Source organism: Idiotropiscis lumnitzeri, chromosome 15, assembly GCF_059441095.1.
Source record: "Idiotropiscis lumnitzeri isolate Australia: NSW breed Sydney's pygmy pipehorse chromosome 15, RoL_Ilum_1.0, whole genome shotgun sequence".
Lineage (NCBI taxonomy): Eukaryota > Metazoa > Chordata > Actinopteri > Syngnathiformes > Syngnathidae > Idiotropiscis > Idiotropiscis lumnitzeri.
This window is the reverse complement of record NC_142405.1, coordinates 11,597,056-11,620,144: the sequence shown is the minus strand read 5'-3', so window position 1 is coordinate 11,620,144 and position 23,089 is coordinate 11,597,056. Positions and strand designations below refer to the sequence as shown.

Below are 23,089 nucleotides of genomic sequence, written 5' to 3'. Positions count from 1 at the left end.
AGTCGCCCGCTCCTACTTACACCCGCCAACGCTTTCCGGTGTCATCAGATGAATATTTACTACACTACTGCCATCTTGTGGGCATGCAACGAATTTAATGCCAAATTTTGCGTTTCGTTGGTTTTGTGCCTCGCGAGAAACCATAGGGAAGGGTGGAACAAGCGTTGCCTTAGCAACAGAGAGTGAGGCTTTGGCTAGCACATCAAGCATGTTAAATGTATCTTCTACAACTATAGCGTTCTAAAAAGAGATTTCGATGTGCTGTTTTAAGCCGGCATGGCTACAAGTAACTCATCTGTGTTTCTTCTCTCGGTGAACGGACAGATTGAGGGAGCGAATGTGAGTTTTGTCTCGTGTTCAGCAGGGCGGCTAATGCTAGTTTAGCTTAGTGAGCATTAATAAGGCTTGTAGCGCTTTGCGTTTGTGCAAGTTGAAGAGGATGATTAAGTTCATCTATTTGACGTGATTTGTTTTTCAGTTTCCGAGCTATGACGATTTGTACTGCAAATACTGTTTTGTTTACGGCCAAGACTGGATGCCCACTACTGTGAGTACAATTGTCAATACAATGGATTACAGTTGCGTTTTATGTCCTATTGATCGATCTAAAAAATGAATGCTTAGTAGTATATATTAATTTCAATTTGCGTTTATATTCCTTGCGACCAGCCACCACGTGTCATCTGGTATAGGTTCCAGCTCTCATTTTGCCTGGGGGTTTTTTTCCCCCAGATCTGCGCTAGTAATGTTTAAATGTTATTTTTTCCCAATTTAAATGTTGATATTTTTATCATTCCACCCTCTCTGTAGGGTTTGGAGGAAGGCATCACTCAAATAACATGCAAAGGCAGTCAATCATCACACAATCTGGTATGGAACTTCCCACTGGACATAACCTTTAAGAGCACAAATCCATCAGGATGTGAGTAGCTCTCAAATGTTCACGTAAGAGAATTGATTTCATAATTTTATTTATTATGAGGAAATGCTTATTGGAATCTTGTATGCTCTTTCTACATCAGGGCCTCAACTTGTGCTGAGTGTGTATGGACCAGATTTGTTTGGCAACGATGTGGTCAGAGGTTATGGAGCAACACACATCCCATTAACACCTGGAAAGTCAGTGCTTTCCTCATCGACTTTATATCATATTTGACTAAGGTTTTCCATGGCAGTTTAGCTTTAAATATTGCTTGTAGAATATATACAACTTTGAGATCTATTACAAGAACTGTGTCAAAATCTGTTATTGTAGCAAATTGTATAGCATGTGGATTTTACACCCTTTTAAATATGTGAAACATATCAGCTCTTTGGTGACACCCACAGACATACACGGACCCTCCCCATGTTTGTTCCTGAACCGACATGGAGACTTCAAAAGTTCACTAGGTGAGTTAAGAGGATAGTGTTGGGACAGTGAGTTTTCATTGTATTTATTTTTTGTGGTTAAACACCACAATGCATTGTAAAGAAAGCTATGAACATGTTATTGTTAGATTTTCAGTTTCAAGAGGTTTCACAATGAGGTCCTAGTAAAACATGAGTGAAACTCAATATTTGGTGGCATCCAACATCTCCAAACTTCAAGGTGTCACTGAGTTTGAAGGCTAACCATCAAGTCTAATGAATGTTTAGACTTAGAAGTGTGTCAACCATCTAAATGCAGTAATACGTAACGAGATCTTGAAAATTGAGGTAACTTGTTAAAAAAAAAAAAAAAAAAAAAAAACAACAATTCTGAAACAGTAAATGAAACATTCATTTCAAACTCTGACCAAATAACGATCGCAGTTTCAATTTAAAGTATTACCGTAACCCTCTTTTTTTAGTTGGCTTTGGGGACGTCGACCAGAGTACACAGACCCTAAAGTGGTAGCCCAGGGTGAAGGGCGAGAAGGTATGTTTGGATGTTTATTCTTTCTGCTAACAAAAGAACAGAAGCAACTAGATTGGACTGTCTTTTTTTTTTGTCTTCACATTTGGTAACCTTTTGTTTTTTTAATTCCAGTGACACGGGTTTGTTCCCAAGGATTTGTTACAGTCTGCTTCAACATCGTCATGAAGGACATGAAGAAACTGGGCTACGATTCTGGACCATCGAATTCCTCCAACACGCAACCTTACGCTACCACATCTGGTTGGTCCACAGAGGAACAGACACATTTGTGATTATATTGAGGGCGTGACAATGCTGGCAGTACTATATATGTATATATTTTTTATGCAAACGTTTTTGTAAATGTCTTTTTAACCTTTTTCACCCCTTGTATTTTTTTGCATAAAGTTTGACTTTGCAGAGATAATCTTTGTTGTTTAAATTGTTACAAGAAAAAAAAAACACACAGTGACAATGGTTACAGAGCTGAAGTGATATACATTTTATTTTGAACCAATGCAGCTACACTCATCCGCAACCAACAGGGGGGCGATCTGCTGCGTTCGTTTGTTTAGATGCCGTTAAGATTCCACGGTGACGTTTCCTACAAAAACCCATTACACAGAATAATAAAGGTCAAAAATAAAGAACGGTATGTTACAATAGTACAAATGATAAATTATATTATACAGTTATAATGCCGACAGATCGAGCACGTATCGAATAAAAAGCAGCCTGCTCCCAATACTATGAGAAGGGTAACTAGACACGTGGAGAAGAATAAAAAGGTGACTATTAATGCATATAAAAACAAGTCTGTAAGGTCAAGGTATTTTCTCAAATAAAAAAAAAGCATAGTGAATACAAAGTGATGCATCATGAGCTTGCCACACGTAACAACACCGCTGCTGTAAAACGGTCCGAAAAAGTGGTCATTTGAAGCGTCATTCAACAGTTACATTTTTTCTCTTTCAATGCGGCAGCCATCTTGTTTTCAATCATCGGTTCAGATAACGGATGAATGGCTTTAGTTAGTGAAATCAAGGAGGGTGAGCAAACAGAATGTCGAAGCTATATTACTGTCGGTGCAGTTCAATAAACGAGCATTAGCAAATCCAACTTTGCAAAACACATCAGCCTTTTATCTTTTTCAAATAAAACGTGCCACATTGTTTGCATATATTTTTTGTTTGCAATTAAACAGTTTGACTGGGATGCACTAAATCTATCCATCACCCATTCATGAGCCAAGCATAATTGGAAAAAAAAAAATCACCAGCTTCCCTCTGCTTTATCCATCTCATGCACAGTTGGAGCTGCCCCTCCCATTTGCCTGAGAGAAACGTATGCCTTAGAGCAAAATTAAAGTTAAACTGTTAAACTAGCACAGCACAGCAGATGGGAGGGGATGCAGCACACCAAGAGAACTAAAAACAAAAAAAAAAACTTGGCAGTGATAGACAATTGAAGAGATGAAGTTGTCTCCATCACCTCTTATTACACACACTCAGTTTTTCTACAAAGTAATTATCCAATATAGAAATATTTTTTTGCACAAATTTAAAAGTAGCTCTAAGTGAGCACCCACTAACAAAAAAAAAAAACTGAAGTCTGACCCTGACGCTGGTCTACTATTAGGTGGGGGCATCCTCAGAGATCAGTCGCTGGGACTCTGGTGACAGTTGTGCTTCTAAGAGAAGTGAATGGCTGACCCATAGGGTGAAAACCAGCAATGACCTTATGGAGAATAAAATAGAATATAGTCGCTGTCCGGCAGAAACCACCTATGTCCAAATATGGTCCTTTTTATTTTTTTTCCTCACAAATCGATAGTAAGGGTCCGACTCCACTTCGGTAATTTTTAGATCATTATAGCGGTGAAAATAGCTGCCGCTCTTGAACGCAACTTATGTTTGAGAAGTTTTGCGCAAAACTACTTAATCTTCCCCGTTCTGCGGAAGCTGTGTGGCGTAATTGTCGCCTCCATTAAGAATCTTTTTTTTTTGTTGACAAAAATGAATGAAAACACGTTTTTTTTTACATGTCATATTAATATCCTCTTACGAGATGAGGTTAGTTGGTTAGACGTTTGGCCACGGCATTCACGTGATCGTAGACTTCAAAGTACTCTGCTGCCGCAGGCTTTGTCTATACGCCAGCGTTAAATTAGCAATTTGCCGTAACTCCTGAAAAGTTGTCATTTTGACACTACGGGGATTCCATCCGACAGCGACGATACGCATCTTAGTAAACACCTCAACAACATAAAAAGGATCAGCTAAGGATTAGCAGAAGTAAAGAGCAAAACGTAACCACAAGGAATGACCTACAACCTCCTCCCTGGACCACAGTCTGCTCTTCTACTGCGTTTTCACCAGATAAACTCATTGCAGATGGATAAATCACAGTAAATGCACTCTCCACGTGGTTGATTGGCTGACAGTGGAGCGTGCCAGCACAAGATGCTGCAGACATAACCATCACGGAGGGACGACTCGACTTACAAACTGGCGACATTGTTCATTCAAGTACACATGGAAGCTGGTATCTTTCAAACTGTGCACACTCCCTCTTCCCTTTGACCCTAGTACAAAAAAAAAAATCCCACAATGCCTTACTATGTTCTTGAATACTGACGCTATCACAGTTCATATATTTATGCCAACACACATTTGGGTGTAGCCTTAACGTTGTACTTAATCACATGGAGTTGTAGGCTTGCGGCATTGACAGGTCATCTGCGAGCATTCCACGCCACTTAATCACTCGCACACAAAGTTCATCTCCTTTGAGAAGCATTCACAATGTTAATACCATGACCCCATGTTGGTCAGCGTGTGTTGTGGTGGGCCTGGAAAGAGTCCAATGGAGTGCCCGGGATGAGCGGCGTGATGGGAGTGGTACAGAAAAAGTTGACATTTAAGCTGTCACGTCCTGTTTTGCAGCTGGCCCCCTTGACTACGCTAAGGTGTAATGGTGAGCCCAGCAGTCGCGGAAATCATTTGTTAAAAAAAGCCAACAAAATGTGCAAAATCCCTGCTTCGGAACAAACACACACACGCAGACAGAGTATAAACATATCTGACGGTCTCTTATCATTCGAACTCCAGTAAGTGAAGGAAATGCTTACTGGGAAATACACAGTGTAATAGCACTAATAGGTGCGACCACTCACACGTACACACACGCGCGCGCGCATACACGCACACTATTCAGCTGACAGGGCTTATAAAAGATTAGCTCTAGTGACAAGATAAGATCCTGGCGTTAGAAGAGTCAGGCTTCTGTCGCACCACAGAAGGGGCAGTCCTACAGAGGAAGGGAGGCAGGTGAGAGACAAGTGGACTGTCTGAACCTGCCTCACTGGGGGGGAATGTAAACACCCCTGCTACTCGATCTCTTGACGTCAAATGGACAGTGATCTATATCAGCGTCCAATCGAAATGGAACATATAAGATAGGCAGTTCGTAGCACTGAGAAAGGAAGAGGAGGAAGCGTGTGGTAATGTTAAAAGGATGCCACAATGTCTACGACCTTGCTGGAGGTTGGTTAGAAAAGGGATACATGGGACAAGACAACGTCTTGGTGAAGCTTTGTGGAGCTTGGCAGGGGAAGGGGGTAAGAAGGGCGGGTATTCTGGGTGCAAGTTGTCCCGCTCTCATCCCTTCATAAAAGGAATGGGTTAGTAGCTCCAGTGGGCTGCGATCCAGCCTGGGGGGGCATGCTCATCGGTGGCTGCGGCATAGCGCCTAGCGGGCGTCCCACAGGGGCCATGCCTGCCAAAGGGACCATGGTGATGGGTTGGGTGGGCAAGGAGGATATGGCCGTGGAATCAGCCATGCCGCTGGCGAACCCCGAAGGCATGGGGCTGACTCGCATCTGGTTGAGGGTTGGAGGAGCTGGCTGGCTCACTTGGAAGGGGTTGGCATGGGCGGTGGAGGCTGCGGCGGCGGCGGCGGCGGCGGCGGCAGCTCCACCTAAATAAGCAAAGGTCACGGATGATGTCAGAAGCACAAAAAGACAGACGGTGTGTGTCGTGGGCAAAGTCAGAGCACAAGACGACAAACGTTTAAAGTTAGTTCTAGCAAGTTGATTGGGTCAAAGTATTACTCTATTGGCAATACACACAAGCACAAATTGATTTAGTACAGAGCTACTTGAATGGACTAGACATGTTCTGAAATTCTAATTGTAACTCCAATGAGTGTACTAAATGTGCATGAGATAGATGTTGTCAAAATTTAACAGGCGACATTCACCCACCTGTTGAAGCCAAGAATGGGTTAAATGCTGGTGCGGGTTGGGCTGGTTTGGTCACCAGAGAATCCAGGTTTACCAGGGCAGCATTGGGCCCCAGGAAAGACTCTGGGGTCTTCCTGGTCGGATTTGAGGAAGTCGACATGGATGTGGGAAGGGGGTCAAAGAGGTCCAAACTGCTGCTGCTGGCAAGACTGGTTTGGGAGGGCACAGAGGATGGTATGCCACCATCACCTACAAAACACAAGTTGTTTTAATATATGATACAAACCCCAATTATAGACTATTCTACTATCTGCACTCTATTACTAAACCCCGATGTTGTCACATGTGCACAATATGACCTGTATTGTCATGCTATGTTTTTGCAGATTGTAGCGTGACAATGGAACAACCCATCCTTGTTTGTGACTGACAATTTATGCCATGCTCCTTTTATTCACATGACTTATCAGCTCACCAGTAATTTATTGCATTCATCAACTTACCATCTTTTGTTGCCCCTACCCCAGGTTTTTGGACAACAAACCGAATCATCTTACAAAACAAAATTCCGGTGAAGTTCGGACATTGTGTAAATATGGCAGCAAACAATGGTATTGAAGGTTTAGACTGATAAACGATGCAGGAGGGTTCGCCAACGTGTAAGTAAGTATTAATACGCAAGTAAATGTATTTTGCTGATTGAAAGTTGAAATCAAAATGATAAGTACATCCATCTGCGAGTGAGTGTTCACTCAAAAAAAAAAAAAATGTTGACGTAGTAAATTAATCAGAAGAAGCTATTATCGGAGGACATCAGAGGCAGGCAGCCTTTTTGGTAGGAATGGAAACAAAGAGCGATGGAGACGAACCAAACCCAGCAAGCCATCTGCTACACGTGTCGTTAGAATGAATTCATCCCAGAATAGCATTTCACATATGACAATGACAAAAGGGTGCGCTGAATGCTTCCAATTTTAGCCAGTCACTTCAGAAGCCTGCTGCTTTAACAGACCCTTGGTTCATTTTCATACAAGCTTTTCTTTTAGGGAAAGTATCTTTAAGTACTAAGTGTTTATGTTCTGTTCTTAGATGGTTTTCAACATGTTTGCATTGAGCTGAAGCACAGATCTGAATCTAGTAACACCCTCGCCCCATAAAAAAAAAATAAAAAATTAACCACAAGTAACATCCTCACCCCATAAAAAAAAAAAAAAATTAACCACAAGAGGGTCAAGCTGATTTTTTTGAAAACCTTTCATTCAAAAGACCCACATTATGAACTTGCAGAAACTGAGATCTTTAATACTTTTGAGACAAGGCTTGAAATAATTAGTTTTCTTTGCGGAACAGTTTTGAAAATCAATGAGTTCATTTAAGGCGCATCTCTGAAATTTTGTGGAGCATTTTTTTTTTTCGCAGGTTAATCTCAGGGTCCTGAAGCAAGATTTATTAAGCAATAAAAATTACAATATAACAAATGAACACTGTGGTTTTCTTTTGTATACAATCAAGAGTTTTTATATTGTAACTATAGATTGTGTATAACAGCAAACCGTATTTTCCTGTCTGAAAACATGTTCAGCCGAGCCTTTTCAATTACCAATATAAATTTAAACCAAGCTAAATGGACAGGAAAAAAAATTTAAAATAACATCTACTGTAATGTAATTTTGAGGAAATTTATTGTGCGTTAACTCGTTTCGAGCCAGGTTAGGTTAGCTTCGTATAGCAATTAGCATTACTTCTCCATCTTTGCTCGTAATCCCTTTGTGAAAATGATAATTGTCAGAAGAGTATCTTATTCGCTGCCATGGAGGTGAAGCTCATTACTAGCTAGCTGGTGTGGCGTTAAAAAAAGCAAAGAGCTTGCCTCGACCTCCAAATAATCGGCTGTTCAATTATCAGGAAAACCGGTCAAAGTATGCGATTCCTAATTTTTGGCATTCATTGCGTTCTGATGAGGTCCAAACTGTGATGCTTATTTCGAGCCTTGTGAGATAAAAAAAAAATAAATACAGATAGGTGACACCAAAATAAGATTAACACCCTTGTGATGCAAGACCAGACCAAAGCAAATGGTCATCTTTTTCAAAAGAATAGTTTAGTTTTGTCATTCCAGAGAAAACATGTCTTCTCTGGCCCGTTTGCTCCGGTCTGGTAGTATAAACATACATAGAAAGACAGGACACATGTCTGTGCCCTACAGAATTATTGGGACATCTGCAGGCACAGAGGAAGAACAACACAGACTGTGTCAATAGGAAGACAAGGACAGGGTGAGTACCAGCAGGGACAGAGGAGGAGGAGCGCAGGCTGTCAAACTCTGAGAAGTCCTCTTTGGACGTACCATTGGATTCAGTGAACAGGTCAAAGCTACCTGGATGGAGACAACATATACATATAATATAACGCAAACACAAACACATGGACGGATGGTAACAGACAAAACAAATATGAAGGCATATGAATATCTTCAGTAGATTAAAGGAGACAAGCGCAAAACTGGCACAAACAAACAGCGTTTAAGTCTCGAGGACAATGTTCCATAATTCGTTCTACATAATTACCTTATCATTGAAAACATCAGACTCATTTCAACACAATTTGCTCTATGGTTTACCTGTGTTGGAAGCCTTAGGGCGAGTAGCTGCCGACCCCCAGGGATCAGATGCAGGAGTGGAGTTTGATGCCCAGGGATCACTGCTCTTCATGGGTGGAACTGAGCTGGGAGCCCCCCATGGGTCAGCTGAGGCTGCCGACTTAGAAGCAGAACCTGGAGGGTGTGAAATACCTTTGAGTGGCAAAATGTGGACAGGCGAATCATGAGGTGCAGGAGTAAGTGTTTTCTTGTGCGATGCTGATGCAAGTTATGGTGATAAGAATCACATGACCAACCCATGTTAACCGAAACTACCTGTCCTTCTTGGTACACAATTAAGTCTCTTCATTACAGTGTAGGTTCATAAGTTTGTGCAAGAATTTTGTAAGTGCCTTCATTTTCAACAAGTGAGACCATGACCAGTTTGTGAACAAACTGAAAATGGACATTCACGAGATGTCGATGTCATCTGTGTGTGAACTACTGTGTAAATAAGGTCCAGCGCACAGATTCAACCGTTCTTGCTGCTGTTTTTTTTTGTTGTTTATCCATAGCCTCTCGGAAGTAGGCACTCATTCCTCCCCACAAACATGACAGTTAATGTGGTCTGTCAGGGGTGAACTGGTAAAGTGGAAACCCTCCTCTACTTTGCGTTCCTGTCACTGGGCCTGTAGAGCAGCATTCCTAGTTGACAACGAGCCAACCAAACACTTCTCAGAGCTGACTCGTACACAAAACATTTAATACATCCCACAAAGGTCCCAAGTATGTCAACATCATGTAAATGCATGTTATGTACCATAAGGTTTCCAGGGGTCTCCTTTGGCCAGAGCTCCTGCACCCCAGGGGTCAGCACTGGCACCTGGCTCCGGGGTATCGATCAAATCCATCAGGGATGATTGCGGCTAAAATAAGACAGAAGGTTGAGAATCGTTAGAGGGGGAAAAAAAAAATTTTCCGAACTGTGCATTTAATATGAAACATATAAACCGCATTAGGGGTCATCATCTCATGTTCATAAAAAAAATGAACAGTCATGCCATCTATTGAGGCACCAATTTGGTGGGCTAACTAGGCCATCTTGCTGCTAGATGCTAGATTCAGTACTGCTTCAGGGAAAGGAGATCAGATCAAGCAAAATAAGCGTGAGGAGACTAAATTAGCATAATGTTGCTGAGTCACTTGATGCCCATGCTTTGATGATAACTTACCTCTTTTTTTCTGTGTGCTAGTTTGCCAGAGTCCGGACCTCCTTTCTTACTCTCCTCCAAGGCCATCTGTAGTCTTAAATCATCTCCTCTGCGTATGCGCTCCTCCTGTAAAGGGGCACTAGTAAGCACAAACTGCGCCCGAGCACTTAATCTTCACCTAAGTTCTGTCATTCAATATATACTCTAAATTGTGTACATTTTATGAGAATCCAAAAATACACACAAGACAATATTTTCCCCCCATCACGTAAACACAGACATTCTCACTCGATCTGGAACTAGACAGGCTAACCAAAGGCATTTATCAAACACGACACTGATTTGATACGATGAAATAACTACCCAGATGTGTACTCATGGTGATTCATGTTTAGTAGTACCTGCTCTGCTGCTTCTCTGCTCATGGCCAGAGCCAGTTGCAACTGGAGCTCCTCCTCACCACTCGTCTGAGGTCTGGCTTGCTCCAATTCGGATCCCGCATTGGGAGATGTGGCTGAAAATTTATAGACATCATACTTCCAATCAATACAACAGAAAACACCACGAAAGAGTCTTCAGAACTTGTGGGACTATTTTAAGAGATTAAATATTGTAAGGATAAGGATAGAATTGGATATGAACTGTCAAAGCATGAGCAGAGGAACTTGTATATGTACACTGTAGACTTGCAGAGATTAAAAATAAATAAAAATACAAAAACATTAATAAATAAAAAAGTCTGCGCCAAATCAATAGGGATGATGCTATTCCACTTTTTCCAGACCCAGTACAATGACTGCTTTTTATTCGAGTACTTGTTGATACCGAATAACAAATGTGTGTTTAGAGCCTTGTGCACATGCAAATAAAAGTGTGCACAATTAGTGAAAAACCTATTCAATCATGCAAGTAAGACTGACCTACTTTGGACCCTTTGACAACAAGGGCATATGATAGGTCAACTCCACAGTTGCATTGTTTTCTTTCACACTCTGCCAACACACAATAGCCCGGAGCTTCAAGTGGAATCTGAAAAATCTCCTGGCAACGCCCACTCATTCCTATTGGCCAGACTTAAGTCGCGTTTTTCTCCAAAGATGACTCAGCTGTTGGACCTTCCGCCTCAGAGCCCCATACTGAAGCATGCTTACATGGAGGAATGTGGGCCACACACCAAGGTTGAGAGCGCACTGTGTGCAACACATATGATGCATGCAGGCTCAAACCACATGCTTGGAAAACGCACACATGCAGCATTGGTGCTGTGTACAAACGGCCGAGTGTCAAAAGGTGAAAAGAAAACAGGGCAAGGTTCACACTTTCTTTTCAAATTCTCCCGTGTTTCCGCATGCATGCCCCTCTGTGTGTTAAAACCCATTTCCTGAATCAGATTTTTAAAATTATTTTTATCTCTTTCGTGGTTTCAAAGATTCCATTGTGGGGTTGTTTTGGTCATTGGCTTTGTAGAACACTGAATTGCAAAACCACCAGAATCAAAAAAAGTACCGGAACAGTAATCATCATCAAGCTCCACCGTCTTCACTGACGGACAACATTATATAGCCTGCATCTTAAGTTTTCATTTTTTTCCTCGGCACCTCCATTTGGCCTTGGCCCTCTTTCTACATGCTCACAATATTCATTGCTAGCTCATCCACCCAAACTCATTTGAATACAGAGGAGCATATTCCATACAAAAGGGCTTCAACGTCCATACCAAAAAGCCAGCGTGTTGGAGCAGATTTTGGGTGGAAGGAAATAAATAACTGGCACATTTGACAAAAACGTATTTTTACCTAAAAAAGAAAGAAAAAAATCAAATGGTACTCACATCCATGGTAAGAGGCAGGCGAGCCCTCTGACCTGCCGTACTCTTCGCTGTATGAAGTAGAGAGGTTGGGCTGAGATGAGCCTCGACCAAAGCCCATCTGACTGCTCCCCGTGGACACCTGGGCCATACGCTCTTTGGTCTTCAAAGCCTGAGACCTTACCGGACAAAACACAGCAATCTTCTTTAAGATTATTTACTAACTTAACATGACGAAATGACGGTGGTATAAGGGTGAAAACAAAATGGTGACGAGTCATTTTTTTGATCTATTGTATTTTCACGACCATAAGACGCACTTTAAAATCCCAAATCTCCTCCAAAACAGACAGGGCGCCCGATAACGCGGAGCGCTTTGTGCATGGACCGATCCTTAGATCTGAACACGTGTTACTCTCTCGTGCAACCCATTTGACCAGCTGGCGGCATTTCACAGAACATGTTTACCACCCCCTGTTGGTAAAGTTTGAGACTACAAAGTGCTGCAGAATTGACTGGGAGAAATAGATTGTGTGAACATTCCTGTTGGTGACGGTTTGAGACAGTCCAGTCGGTTGACCACAGAGCGGTATGTACGTGTGGGAGATTAAAGGGCAGCTGTCCACTATGTCAAAGTCTGTCTTATCATTAACTCTTTAATTCCCCAAGACGTACTTCCACGTCTTAGAAAAGCATAGGCCCCGCCTACCGAAGACGTCTTTTTTTTTTTTACGTCAAAGTGTGCAGAAGGGTCTGATGCAACCTAAGACCGAGAATCGGCCTTGTCTAAAAAAAAATCGACCAGGAGGTGGCAGTAGTGTAAGAGATCTGCCAGATCGCGGTGCAGAAGAAGATTGTAGTTGGGTGGGGGGGGGCATTGTTGGGGGGAAATATTGGTTCATGTCAACAATACTGAATAGGGCAACATTATTAAAGTAAGGCGTGACAACATAACCAAAATCCAGCTTCACACGTGTTTGAATTTGATGATCAATATCTTACCGCTCTCCTTTGAGACGGTCTTCGTCTTTAAGAAGGACCACGAGCTGCTTGCTCTTCTCCCTAACGTTGATGCCCTGGTCCTTCCCATCTCTGTCAACATACTGGAAGTCTTTCAGAGTCTGGATGGCAAAGATGTTCTCCTTGCATTGCAACGCCACTCGCTCCGAGCCCGTCTTGATCAGGTAGTCGAGCAGGGTGAGGGCTTTGTAGACATGGCGCCAGTTCTTGCCATGGTCGTTGAGTCGTCTCCAGATCATGCTCATGATCTCGCTAAAGGCCACCACGTTGTAAGTTAAGTCGGCGATTTCAGACATGAGTGAAGATGAGGGCCCCCAGGGGTCGTTGGAGGTGGCCTCTCTGACTTTCTTTTCGGCATCGGAGTAGTTGTTCACCATGTTCTTCATTTGGCGACGGATGGTGGAGCTTGGCATCGTGGCGGTCGAGGTGGGACACACGCAGGATGAACAATTTGAACTCTCACAATCGGAGCTTTCGCGCCAAAGGTTATGCGTATTTACGCAACAGCGTGTGTGTCAGTCTAAAAATGTGTCCTTGTTTGAAAAACTTTGTGCTGGATAAGAATTTATGAGGCTTCTTCAGGCCAGTGCAGTGTTCCTGAGTCCTCCAGAACAATGTCTGTTAAAACCATCTCCACACACAAAGTGCCGGCAGTACTTGAGACCGTGCCATTACCTAGGATGCACAAAATGAAAGTTAATGAATTACAGGTGACAGATGTTATGTTCCAGTGAAGCATCAAAAATCTGTAACAAATTTGTCTGATTCGCTTGGCTTAGAGCAACAAGGAGCATATGTTCAACCTATAAATCGTCACTAACTTGTGAAATGAAAAGAAAGTCACATATGCAGAGATGAACAACACATTTAAAGGTTAAAAAATTAAATCAAGATCATCGAACCCCAAACTGATTGCTTTTAGTTGAAGTTGATACATTGCAAAACCTGCAAAACAAATACAAGTCATTTAGTTTCTTTAGTCTCAAACTTCCTCTTGTGCAACTCAAGCAACAGTATTCAGCAATGGCTTCTATCCTAACCCGAATTAAAAGTTAAGGCGAACCAGCAAACTAAAATAATTGCTGTAGCTAAACGACACTATTCAAGTGATTCCCCTCTTAAACTGCTGGCCTCAATAATGAAAAGACTTTTCTGCACTATACTGTAAATCCTACTTAACACCAAAAAGGGCGGCTATGGACATATCCTATTCAGTGATATCTTATGCGCACTCAGCGTGTACCAGCATGCCCAACATGCAAGCGATGGTGTAAACAATTAAGTAGGGAGTGTTCAGAGTTGTAGATTTCATTTGCAAAGTCACTACTTGAATGTTCCATTGTGAGGGCAGCTTCCGGCCGAGCCATGCCATGGAGGGACAGCTGGAGAGGAAATGAGGATGGGATGAGTGCGAGTGCTTCGGGAATAAGAATACAACTTGGCACGTCCCCTAAATTCACTTAATGCCAGTGAAATGTGATTCCTGTGGAGAATGACCCCCCCCTGCAACCCCACAAACTTTCCCTCATCACCCTGCATCGCCATGAATACGACTGAGGCCTAATTACACATCTGCTGCAATAATCACCTATTCACTCACTGCAGACAGGAGGAAGAGAAGAGAGTCTGTCTTGTCCATCGCAACCCCCACTGCTACCCCCAGCCCAAATGCACACACACACACGCACACACACACCAACCGGAACAACCCCCACCTCAAACACAGCCGGACCCCCTTTCCTTAAATCCTTCATGTCTGAGCTCACTCGGGCCACAAACCTGAGTGTAAATGTGTCAATAGTGGTTCATCAAAATAAACTACTAAATCACCTCGGTCAGCATCCTACCTTTAAAATAATAGACAGCCACAAACGAGCAGGTTGCAGTTCCAGATGAACTCACATCCATCGTGCTCTCTTTTATGCAACCCCCCCCCACCCCCCATTTGCTCATCTGGCTCTGTTTGACAGTTATGAGATAAGCAAAGAAAAAATGTTGAGTTTTATATCGTATCACAAATGCTTGTAAAAGTACCAGTATACATTTCCAAATTCTGTCAGAGCCCAAACAAAGTTCAGTTTAGTGACCAAGCAAACTAGGTAAAAAAGTAAAATAAAATACTTGACATAAAATGCTTGGATTGTGGCGCAAATGAAAGTATTACTCAATCGGTTCTAAATGTCATTAATGGGTTAGAAAAGGCAGTAAAAGCATTCTGAAAGAATGAAAACGTTGGCACTCGGAAGGGCGGCGTCCAGCCAAATTCAAGATACATTGATAATTTTGAGTTGGTGCGAGATTCCAATGCCAAAATTGTTGACACTTTCAACTTGGAATAGCTGATCCAGCCTTAAAATTAAAGCTCAGAGTCTGATTTATTTTTCACGAAAAACAGATTAACTTAATTTATCGATTGTCTGCTTTCAAGGAGGACTACAGAAATCAAATGTTTACTTTTGAGAAGCTGAAATTTCAAGCATCTGGACAATTTAAAAGTATCTACATGATGACTTGATTATAACAATCAATTATTCATTAAATTGCTAATCAATTAGTTGTCGATTAATTATTGCGCCGCTGATATAATCATTTACAAAAAAACTGGGAAAGTAAGTTTCTTGTTTAAATATATATATTTGATTTTTTTTCGGTCCTGAGCCTTAGTAAATTAAAATTGAAAACATCAATTTGACAGGGATGTTCGAAACCACTTTTGTTCATCCATTATCACTTAACCTCACGGTGTTCCTTTTACGGCCTTAGTTACTGCTCAGATAATGCACTAGGACACAAGCGGGTACACATTTCTTTTTCTTGATTTCAGGCAGGCTGACATTTATTGTGCTGAAAACACTTATTTCTGCCACCCCACATCTTCATTACAAAATAAAAGCCCCAACTGCTTTTTGTGGGGCAGGACAACACTGAAGGCATGCTTACATTATACTGTCCCAGAAACAGGATTGAACTGCGCACAGCACACTTTCTGACAGCAAATGAAGAACCACATCAAGGTACTTTTTCCGGAAGTATGCTGAAGGCTATTCCAAGAGTTCAAGAACCTACAGCAGACGGAGTGAAGATTAACTTTCCACATTAAGTTAGATTGTCTCTGCTGCAGTACAAAGACGAGAAGCAATAACATTACATCCGCTACGGAGATGGGATGCTACATTCACGTTAGGGATGAAAAAGTTCACTGATAAACAATGACATATTTGCAGACGGTTATTATTACCGTTTCATAATTCTAATTTGAGTTAGTACCAAGTTTAGCATCTGCGGCCTCTCCCAACTAATGCAAAACCACAATAGATAGAGCGGAAAAAGATGCAAACTAAAAAAGACAATGACGTGAGTGACCACAAAAAAACAACAAAAGCTTCTGACTCATCTCAGTGATCAGCAGCAAAAACTGGTTGCTGTTAAAGATACTGAAGAATTGTATTATGTCGAATGTCAGTCATTAACAGCTTGACATATGCCACATTGACACCATAGCCAAAAACACAACAGATTTGACACGGCAGGGGTCACGAGGGCTCCACTGCGTTAAAGACATGACAATTTGAGATCATAAGACAAACACACAGACAAGATTGCAGGTTGCCAGAAGACCTTGGGGCTTGGTACAAAGCACGATGGATCAGTCTTTATTTGCCATTTGCCTTACTAGAATAAAAAAAAAAAAAAACATGCATTGAGTACATTTAGTTAATTGAGGGTTTATTCCCTAGTAATTCGCATTTAACTGGTGACTAAATTCCAACAATACCACTGTCTAAATAATTTTGCTGAGTCAGGTATGCATTAAATTTATATTTCTGTTGTTTGCATCTTTAATGTGTTGAACGGGTTCGTCATTTTTTTAAAATAAAACTTGCAATGCTTTGAATTGGGGATGAACAGATACCACCTCGTTTTCCGAAATACAATCAAATCAGCGTTCCATGTCTGTAATATGGAACTAACGGACTCCGGATGCTCAGGACAAAATCCGCATTGAATAGTAGTGTCCATCTGGAACTCAAAACGCCCACAGTCAGAGAATTGTACTGCAATTCCGCCAATAACATCTCTCTGACATTCTACTGCATCCAGTAGGGCTGGGAAAATAATTTAAATTTAACAGTGATTCATAGGACGCACTTTAAAGTCCCAAATCTTCCGCAAAACTAACAAGGCGCCTTGTAAAGAGACGCGCCCATTATATGGACTGAGCATCACTCTCGACCAGCAACCCTTTTACTCATTGGGCTGTTCGGAGTGCATGTTAGCACACGCTGCTGGTCAAAGTCTGAGTCATCTATGCTTCGAATTGACTGTGACTAATACATTATGTGACTATGGTGTTTGGGTGATGGTGTAGGAGAAAGCTGCACAAAAGGGCAGCTGTCCACAATGTTGTAGTCTGTCTTATCATTTATGTTATTGCAAGCAAGAAACGTCCCAGGTTTAGACAACAGACTGCAAAAAGCCCAAAGCACAACAGCACATCTCTCTAAACAGCCATGCACATCTCTCTAAACAGCCATGTGATTGGCTGAGTCTGAGTGGCTCCCAAGAAGCCATTGCTATAATCTTTTTATGTTATTGTTATTTCTTTTAGGTATATAGATGGCATGAGAGCTACATGTTTTGTGTTAATCTTATTTCTTTGTTTCATTGTTTGCTTGTATGCTGAGTTTTTTTGGTTTTGATTTGAAACCGTGACTCTAAGGAGTGTGGTGACCAGTGAAGTCCCTCCCCTGACGTTGTCTAGTAGACGCATTGCCATGACATCTCTTATTGGTTGGAATCAGTGTTATTGGCAGTGATTTCTTATAGTTTCAGGACATCTGTCGGTGACTTGGGGGGATACCTCTGGCAGGAATTCCTTTAGGTATTGAGTCCTCGTGAGTTGGCTACAGCTAGCGCGAGCTGAGCTAGCGCGAGCTGATCTAGCAACGCAGTGCTGAGCTAGCAGCGCGAGCTGAGCTAGTGCGAGCTTGCCCCTTGTAGTACGGCGCGCCAAGTATATGCATTAAATACGGAAATAGCACCCACAACTGGTGTTGCGCCCTTTGATGCAGCGCGTCTTATGGCCGTAAAAATACAGTAATATGCAGTAGGGCATGGCGCATTTACAAATTCCCAATGCTGTTAAGGTGCCCTGAATGCACCACGTTTGTGTTGCAAACAAGTGACATGTATGTGATTCTGCCATCCGTGAGTGGTTTTATCTGTTCTGTTCAATGGCATCCTTGTTGGATTTTCCTGTAAAACTTAACACGCAACAAAAAGAAATAAACTCATGTAAACACAAGAATTATTATTTTTTTAAACATCACTAGCGTTCGTGCTAAAGTAAGGCAACGTTCGCATCGGCCTTCCTTGAAATAACGATTATTCACATCCTAACGCTGCGGAAATGCACACACACTTGGAAGCAAACACAAAAACACCGCGTGCACGCCATGGACTCACAGCACAATGCTGTCCCTAAGAGGCCCACACGCAGAAACAGTTTTTTTTTTTAATATATATATTTTTTTACTTTCTTAGAAATTAATTTTCTCGTTGGCTTTTCAATTGAATTTCAAGGGGTTTTTTTCAAGGAAATTTTACTATCCTCAAAATTCAAGGGCAAAAAGATCCAAGGATTTTTTTTGTCATACCATCACACATTTCCACATGACATAGCATGAAATGCAATCCTCAGGATCCCAGGTTAGCCCAGTAAGTCGCAAGACTTGATAAAATAAAGATAAGCACAATAAAATAACATAATATCAATATAATAAAGGCATCAAAGGTGTGGCTTAGCCAAATGAAAATGCAAGAGGCTTGAATTTCAATTGAATGGACATGAGGCTTCAATGAGCTTGCAGCTTTCCTCTGATTGGCCAGCTCCTTGTTGTACTGTAGGGTGTGGAAAAGCGACGTTAACGTTACATGCCACCCTCGACAAATTGCCCCGGGCAGCACAGTTGGGCTTTTGATGGCACGGGACCTTTATAAAATATTATTCAGAAATACACAACTTCTCTCAAACAGAGATTGTGTTTCGCTCAAATATAACATTTATTAGAAGTAGTAACTTGTCATGATAAACATTTTAACATACAGCAAAATGTTTTTTTACGAACAGTCTTGCAAAACTTTTAAGTAAGCTTCTCAGTTCTAAAATAAAACTTTTAGCAGGGCATATGAAGTGATACTTTCTCACATCATCCCTGACTTCACTTTACCAAACTGTCAGGGCCTCTTCCGCTGCAGCTTGATGACGGAAGCACGGCAGGTTTGGCACTTGAAAACCTCCTATGCCTATGTGCAGCTACTGTGTCATGAATGTTTACCGCTTAATGCATCTCCTCACAGATGACAGGGCTACTACTCCACCTGCTTGGAAGGCATAAATCAGGCTGGTAAAGTGGTATTGGTGTTGTAGTGTCGGAGCATTTTATAGTATCGGGCACCGATACTAGTACTACACCCCTTTCAATGCGGGTACATGTGAGTCTTTTTTAAAGCACTATTGTGATCATAGTGAAAACAAGTGGTTCTCCAATAAATTGGCCACGAATCGTGATCGGACAAAATATGGAAGTATGTGATTGGCATAAGTCGATCAATGCCTTTCATTGGTGATCTAAAAAAAAAAAAAAAAGACTATTACCCGCAGCTCGTACTTCGCAGCCTGCAGCCTGTGTGTAGTGTACCATCTCTGATCCACTGTGAATGGAGACTTTGAATCTCTCTTTCTTTCATCTATAACTGCTTCAACAACAAAGCGCGTGTAGGAATTGTTAATCGTTTATGTTCCTTAAATTGCTTTATTACAGCTGCAGCTATTGTGAAAGTGCGACAAAGGTGAATTGAGTTTAACAAAATTCATTGTTTTTGTATATAAAAAAGATGGACATTTTTTTTTCAATGTAATTGTTTCATTCATCAATAAATTTGGGTAAAAACATGACACATTGATTAGTAAAATCATCAGTGAGCTGCTCTAAAATTTAAAAATGTGCCGCTTATGCATGTGATCGGAACGCGATCACATTTCATTGCCATTTCAGTCCTAATCCATGCATAATTTTAATATAAAGTTAATTATTTCATTATTCTGTCCAACAACACTAGCATCGGAACAGTGATTGCTTTTACTGACTCACTATCAATTCCCTCATATTTGAACAAAAGTATTTATTCAAATGCCTATTCAGGGTCACCACTACAAAAAAATATCAATACAGATTAAAATATTTTGTAATCCTACAGTTATTCAATAGTTCAGTATATGTAGTAATAGTAATTTCTGTAATAAATTAAACTTTAAATCTTAACCAGAAATATGCCATAGGAATGGACCACTTTCAAAATGTTTTACTTGAAAAATCACCACAAAGCAAACTTTGACCCAACTACCAATTCTAAGTTTTTTTCCCCTCATGGTACATCACACTTAAAAACAGGTCTACCTTGACAGAGCTGCAAAGCAGAGCGATGGAACGCTGATAGGGAGATAGAATGCTTGTCTGGACGTCCTTCATGAACCTGACGGTTCATTGTACACAACTCAAGACACACACTCTCACACACACACTTGAGCAACAATTTCCAGTAACAACGATCACATGAAAATTATATTGATTGATGACCTCTTATCGGTGCAATTACTAAATTCCAGCATAACAGGTCGTTGGTTGTACACTCTGCATTGTGGTATAGTTGAAAATGATCAAAGCACTTCAACAAAAAAAAAAATACAATACAAATAAAAGCATTAACTACATGCCGATAGGTCCAGCCTTGCACCTCCCTAGTCTGTAATCAAAAAGCCAGGTCATGCAAGAGATGAAAACAATGATGATGCTCATTCCTCCACCCCTTATGACAACACACCAGCCCCAAGTAACACAATATTACACATTCAATACTACAACCACAACGATCGTGTGTATTTCATTTAGAAACCCAAGCAGTACAGTAACGAGCCAGCGCCCTGACACTGTCACGCGAAATGACGCAAAACGGCGAGAAAAGGAAAATAAAACGTGACATCACTCATGCTTGCGATCGGCAGGAAACTATGAAAATAAATGCTGTAAAATAAATAGAACAAATCACGTTTCCTTAAACTGACGTGATTGGTCTCTCGCAAGACACTGACGTAGCTTTAGTTTCCAATACACACAAACTAGCTCACTCTCATCATACACTCTCATGTATTTTGATAGTTTGATATAAAAACAATTATTTCATTCAGTTTCGTTCGGAGTTTCCGAAATCTCAGTCGAAATAGCCTAGATGCTAACTAGCGATTAGCGCTAATGTTAGCAAGTTGTGAGCAAACTTATGAGTTAACTTTATTCGCAATATTCCTTACAGTGAGATCAATGTTGATACACCGTTTATGGTTTTTCACACCTCGATAAATCAAACACTGGCGCTAAGTGATATTTTATTCACGCCGAGTGTTGGAACACTTCGACAAAAAAAAAAGTTGGGGAGTATAGATAGCCACCCGCAGAGCTTGTCTGTTTTCTCTCTGGGCGTTTTTATAACGTCAGATGTCGCCAACTGGGCGTCAGATCGTACTGTTTTCTTTGTGTTTACTCGAATTATATCCGACTCTGCGTCTCCACATTCTATGTGATCCATTAACTATATTAAAGCAGTCGACTAGCATGCTAAGCTATGTAGCAAATCTACTAATAGCGAGACGGGTGCTCGGTGGAGACATCGCCACTGAAAACTGGATTAAGGGACTCTGGAAAACGTCTCAATATTTCCTCTACGCATATAAAACATGCGGTATCTTACCGTATATATTGAACTGAGTCAGATTTAGAAGAGTCCAGGGCTGTAAACCCCTAAATATGCCCCCCACAAAAATTCCAGAGGTTAAAAAAAAGAAGAAGAAAAAAAATCAAGATAGCGTACTTATTGCGGCGAGCTTGTTGCGCCTCCGCCTAGCTAAAGTGTTGCTAATGCTAATGGCAGGCTAAAGGTTTCCCCTCCTCCAGAACATGGCGGGCGGTTTGGGAGGGGGGAGAACCGGGGATGGGTGTGACCGACGCGGCCTGACTCACGCACACAAAAGAGCTTCCTTCCCCTAACTGCGAGCCATGTCACCCTGCCAGCCGTCAATGAAACGCGTCATGAGCAGGGTCAGCTTGTTTGAAGAGGACAAACAGACTTATGGCTCAACATTGTTCTTCAGAGTAAATCCTGGTTATTACTAAATAATAACTTGTTCTTAGTAGTTGGTTGTAACGAAGTACAACTATGCACTTTGATGATTCCACATATATTTCAGTAACTTTGCAGATTTTTAAAAAATCTGTGCAACTTCGATTTGAGTCTTTTAAACTCAGTATACAGTTTACTTATAATTATAGTAACAGAGTTGCAAATCAACACTAATGTCGTTGCTAAACAATACATGCAAACTGGCCAAAACCAACTTTATAGTGAAAAAGAAAAAATTCCGTGACAGTGATTATAAATTTGATCGGCAAATCAGTACTGTGTTTTGATCCGGCTTCTTTCATCTTAGTCAGCTGGCTAAAAGGAAGCCTTTTCTTTCTGAGAAGCACTTAGAAACAGTAACATGCCTTTGTTACATCTCGGCTAGATTACTGTAATGCACTTTACTTTGGAGTCAGCCAGCTCCCTCTAGCGCCTCCAACTGGTCCAAAATGCTGCTGCTTGTCTTTTAACTGGAGCTTGGAAGGCGGATTACATATCCCCAATCTTGTCCTCTCTTCTCTGGCTCCCAATGTATTTTATAGTTCGCTTTAAGATACTTCCATTTGTCTTCAAATCTTTAAATGACCTCTTCCCAACGTACCTCTCCGAGCCACTCCACCAAACTGCCAACCTGCGAATTGTGAGGCAGATGAGCTAACCATTCACCCGCTCTGCCACTAAATTAACATTTCAAATTAAAAAAATAAACGGATGCTTACGTTATTAGGTCTAGGCCGGTCAGAGGAATTACTTGCACTTGTTTTTCCTCTTCTTATAGATCAGGGGTGAGGACCTCGAGGACACTATCCAGCATCTTTTAAAAGTTTACTTCCTCCAAAGCAAATGTTAAGCACATAAGCAATTGCTGCAAAAGTCTGACAATGATCCTGGCCATTTGAATCAGGTGGGTTGGAGGAGGGAAACATAAAAAATAAAATAAAAATGTAGGATAGCGGCCCTCGAGGATCGGAGTTGACCACCCTGCTCTAGAAAGCTAAAACAATTTCACGTGTGTGTCAATTTTGCATTTTATGCTCGTCAGTCAAAGGTCACTGATGGTGTAGTGGTACACTCGCCCGAGTTGTGTGCGGGCAGCGTGGCTTCAGTTCCCACTCAG

At 41.4% G+C, this 23,089-nt stretch overlaps 2 protein-coding genes across 5 annotated transcripts; one reads left to right on the top strand and one right to left on the bottom strand.

Moving 5' to 3' along the window:
- Positions 1 to 141: 141 nt before the first annotated feature.
- b9d1 (B9 domain containing 1) lies at positions 142 to 2,662 on the top strand. The gene is made up of 7 exons (XM_088316642.1): positions 142 to 339; positions 479 to 547; positions 811 to 922; positions 1,023 to 1,119; positions 1,330 to 1,392; positions 1,833 to 1,900; positions 2,012 to 2,662. Exons 1-7 carry the CDS (start codon positions 277 to 279, stop codon positions 2,170 to 2,172), a joined length of 633 nt encoding a protein of 210 aa, XP_088172768.1. The 5' UTR covers positions 142 to 276; the 3' UTR covers positions 2,173 to 2,662.
- On the bottom strand, positions 2,358 to 21,819 carry epn2 (epsin 2). Of its 4 annotated transcripts, none has more exons than XM_088316637.1 (10): positions 21,544 to 21,819; positions 12,721 to 13,413; positions 11,743 to 11,897; positions 10,313 to 10,425; positions 9,933 to 10,037; positions 9,521 to 9,626; positions 8,743 to 8,895; positions 8,407 to 8,499; positions 6,144 to 6,371; positions 2,358 to 5,857 (listed from the first exon to the last, which is right to left on the bottom strand). In XM_088316637.1, exons 2-10 carry the CDS (start codon positions 13,149 to 13,151, stop codon positions 5,547 to 5,549), a joined length of 1,695 nt encoding a protein of 564 aa, XP_088172763.1. In that variant the 5' UTR covers positions 13,152 to 13,413; positions 21,544 to 21,819; the 3' UTR covers positions 2,358 to 5,546. The 4 variants fall into 4 exon arrangements, with proteins under 4 accessions (XP_088172763.1, XP_088172766.1, XP_088172764.1 ...); XM_088316640.1 differs by having other exon boundaries at positions 8,470 to 8,499; XM_088316638.1 differs by having other exon boundaries at positions 21,664 to 21,777.
- Between the last annotated feature and the right edge of the window lie 1,270 nt (positions 21,820 to 23,089).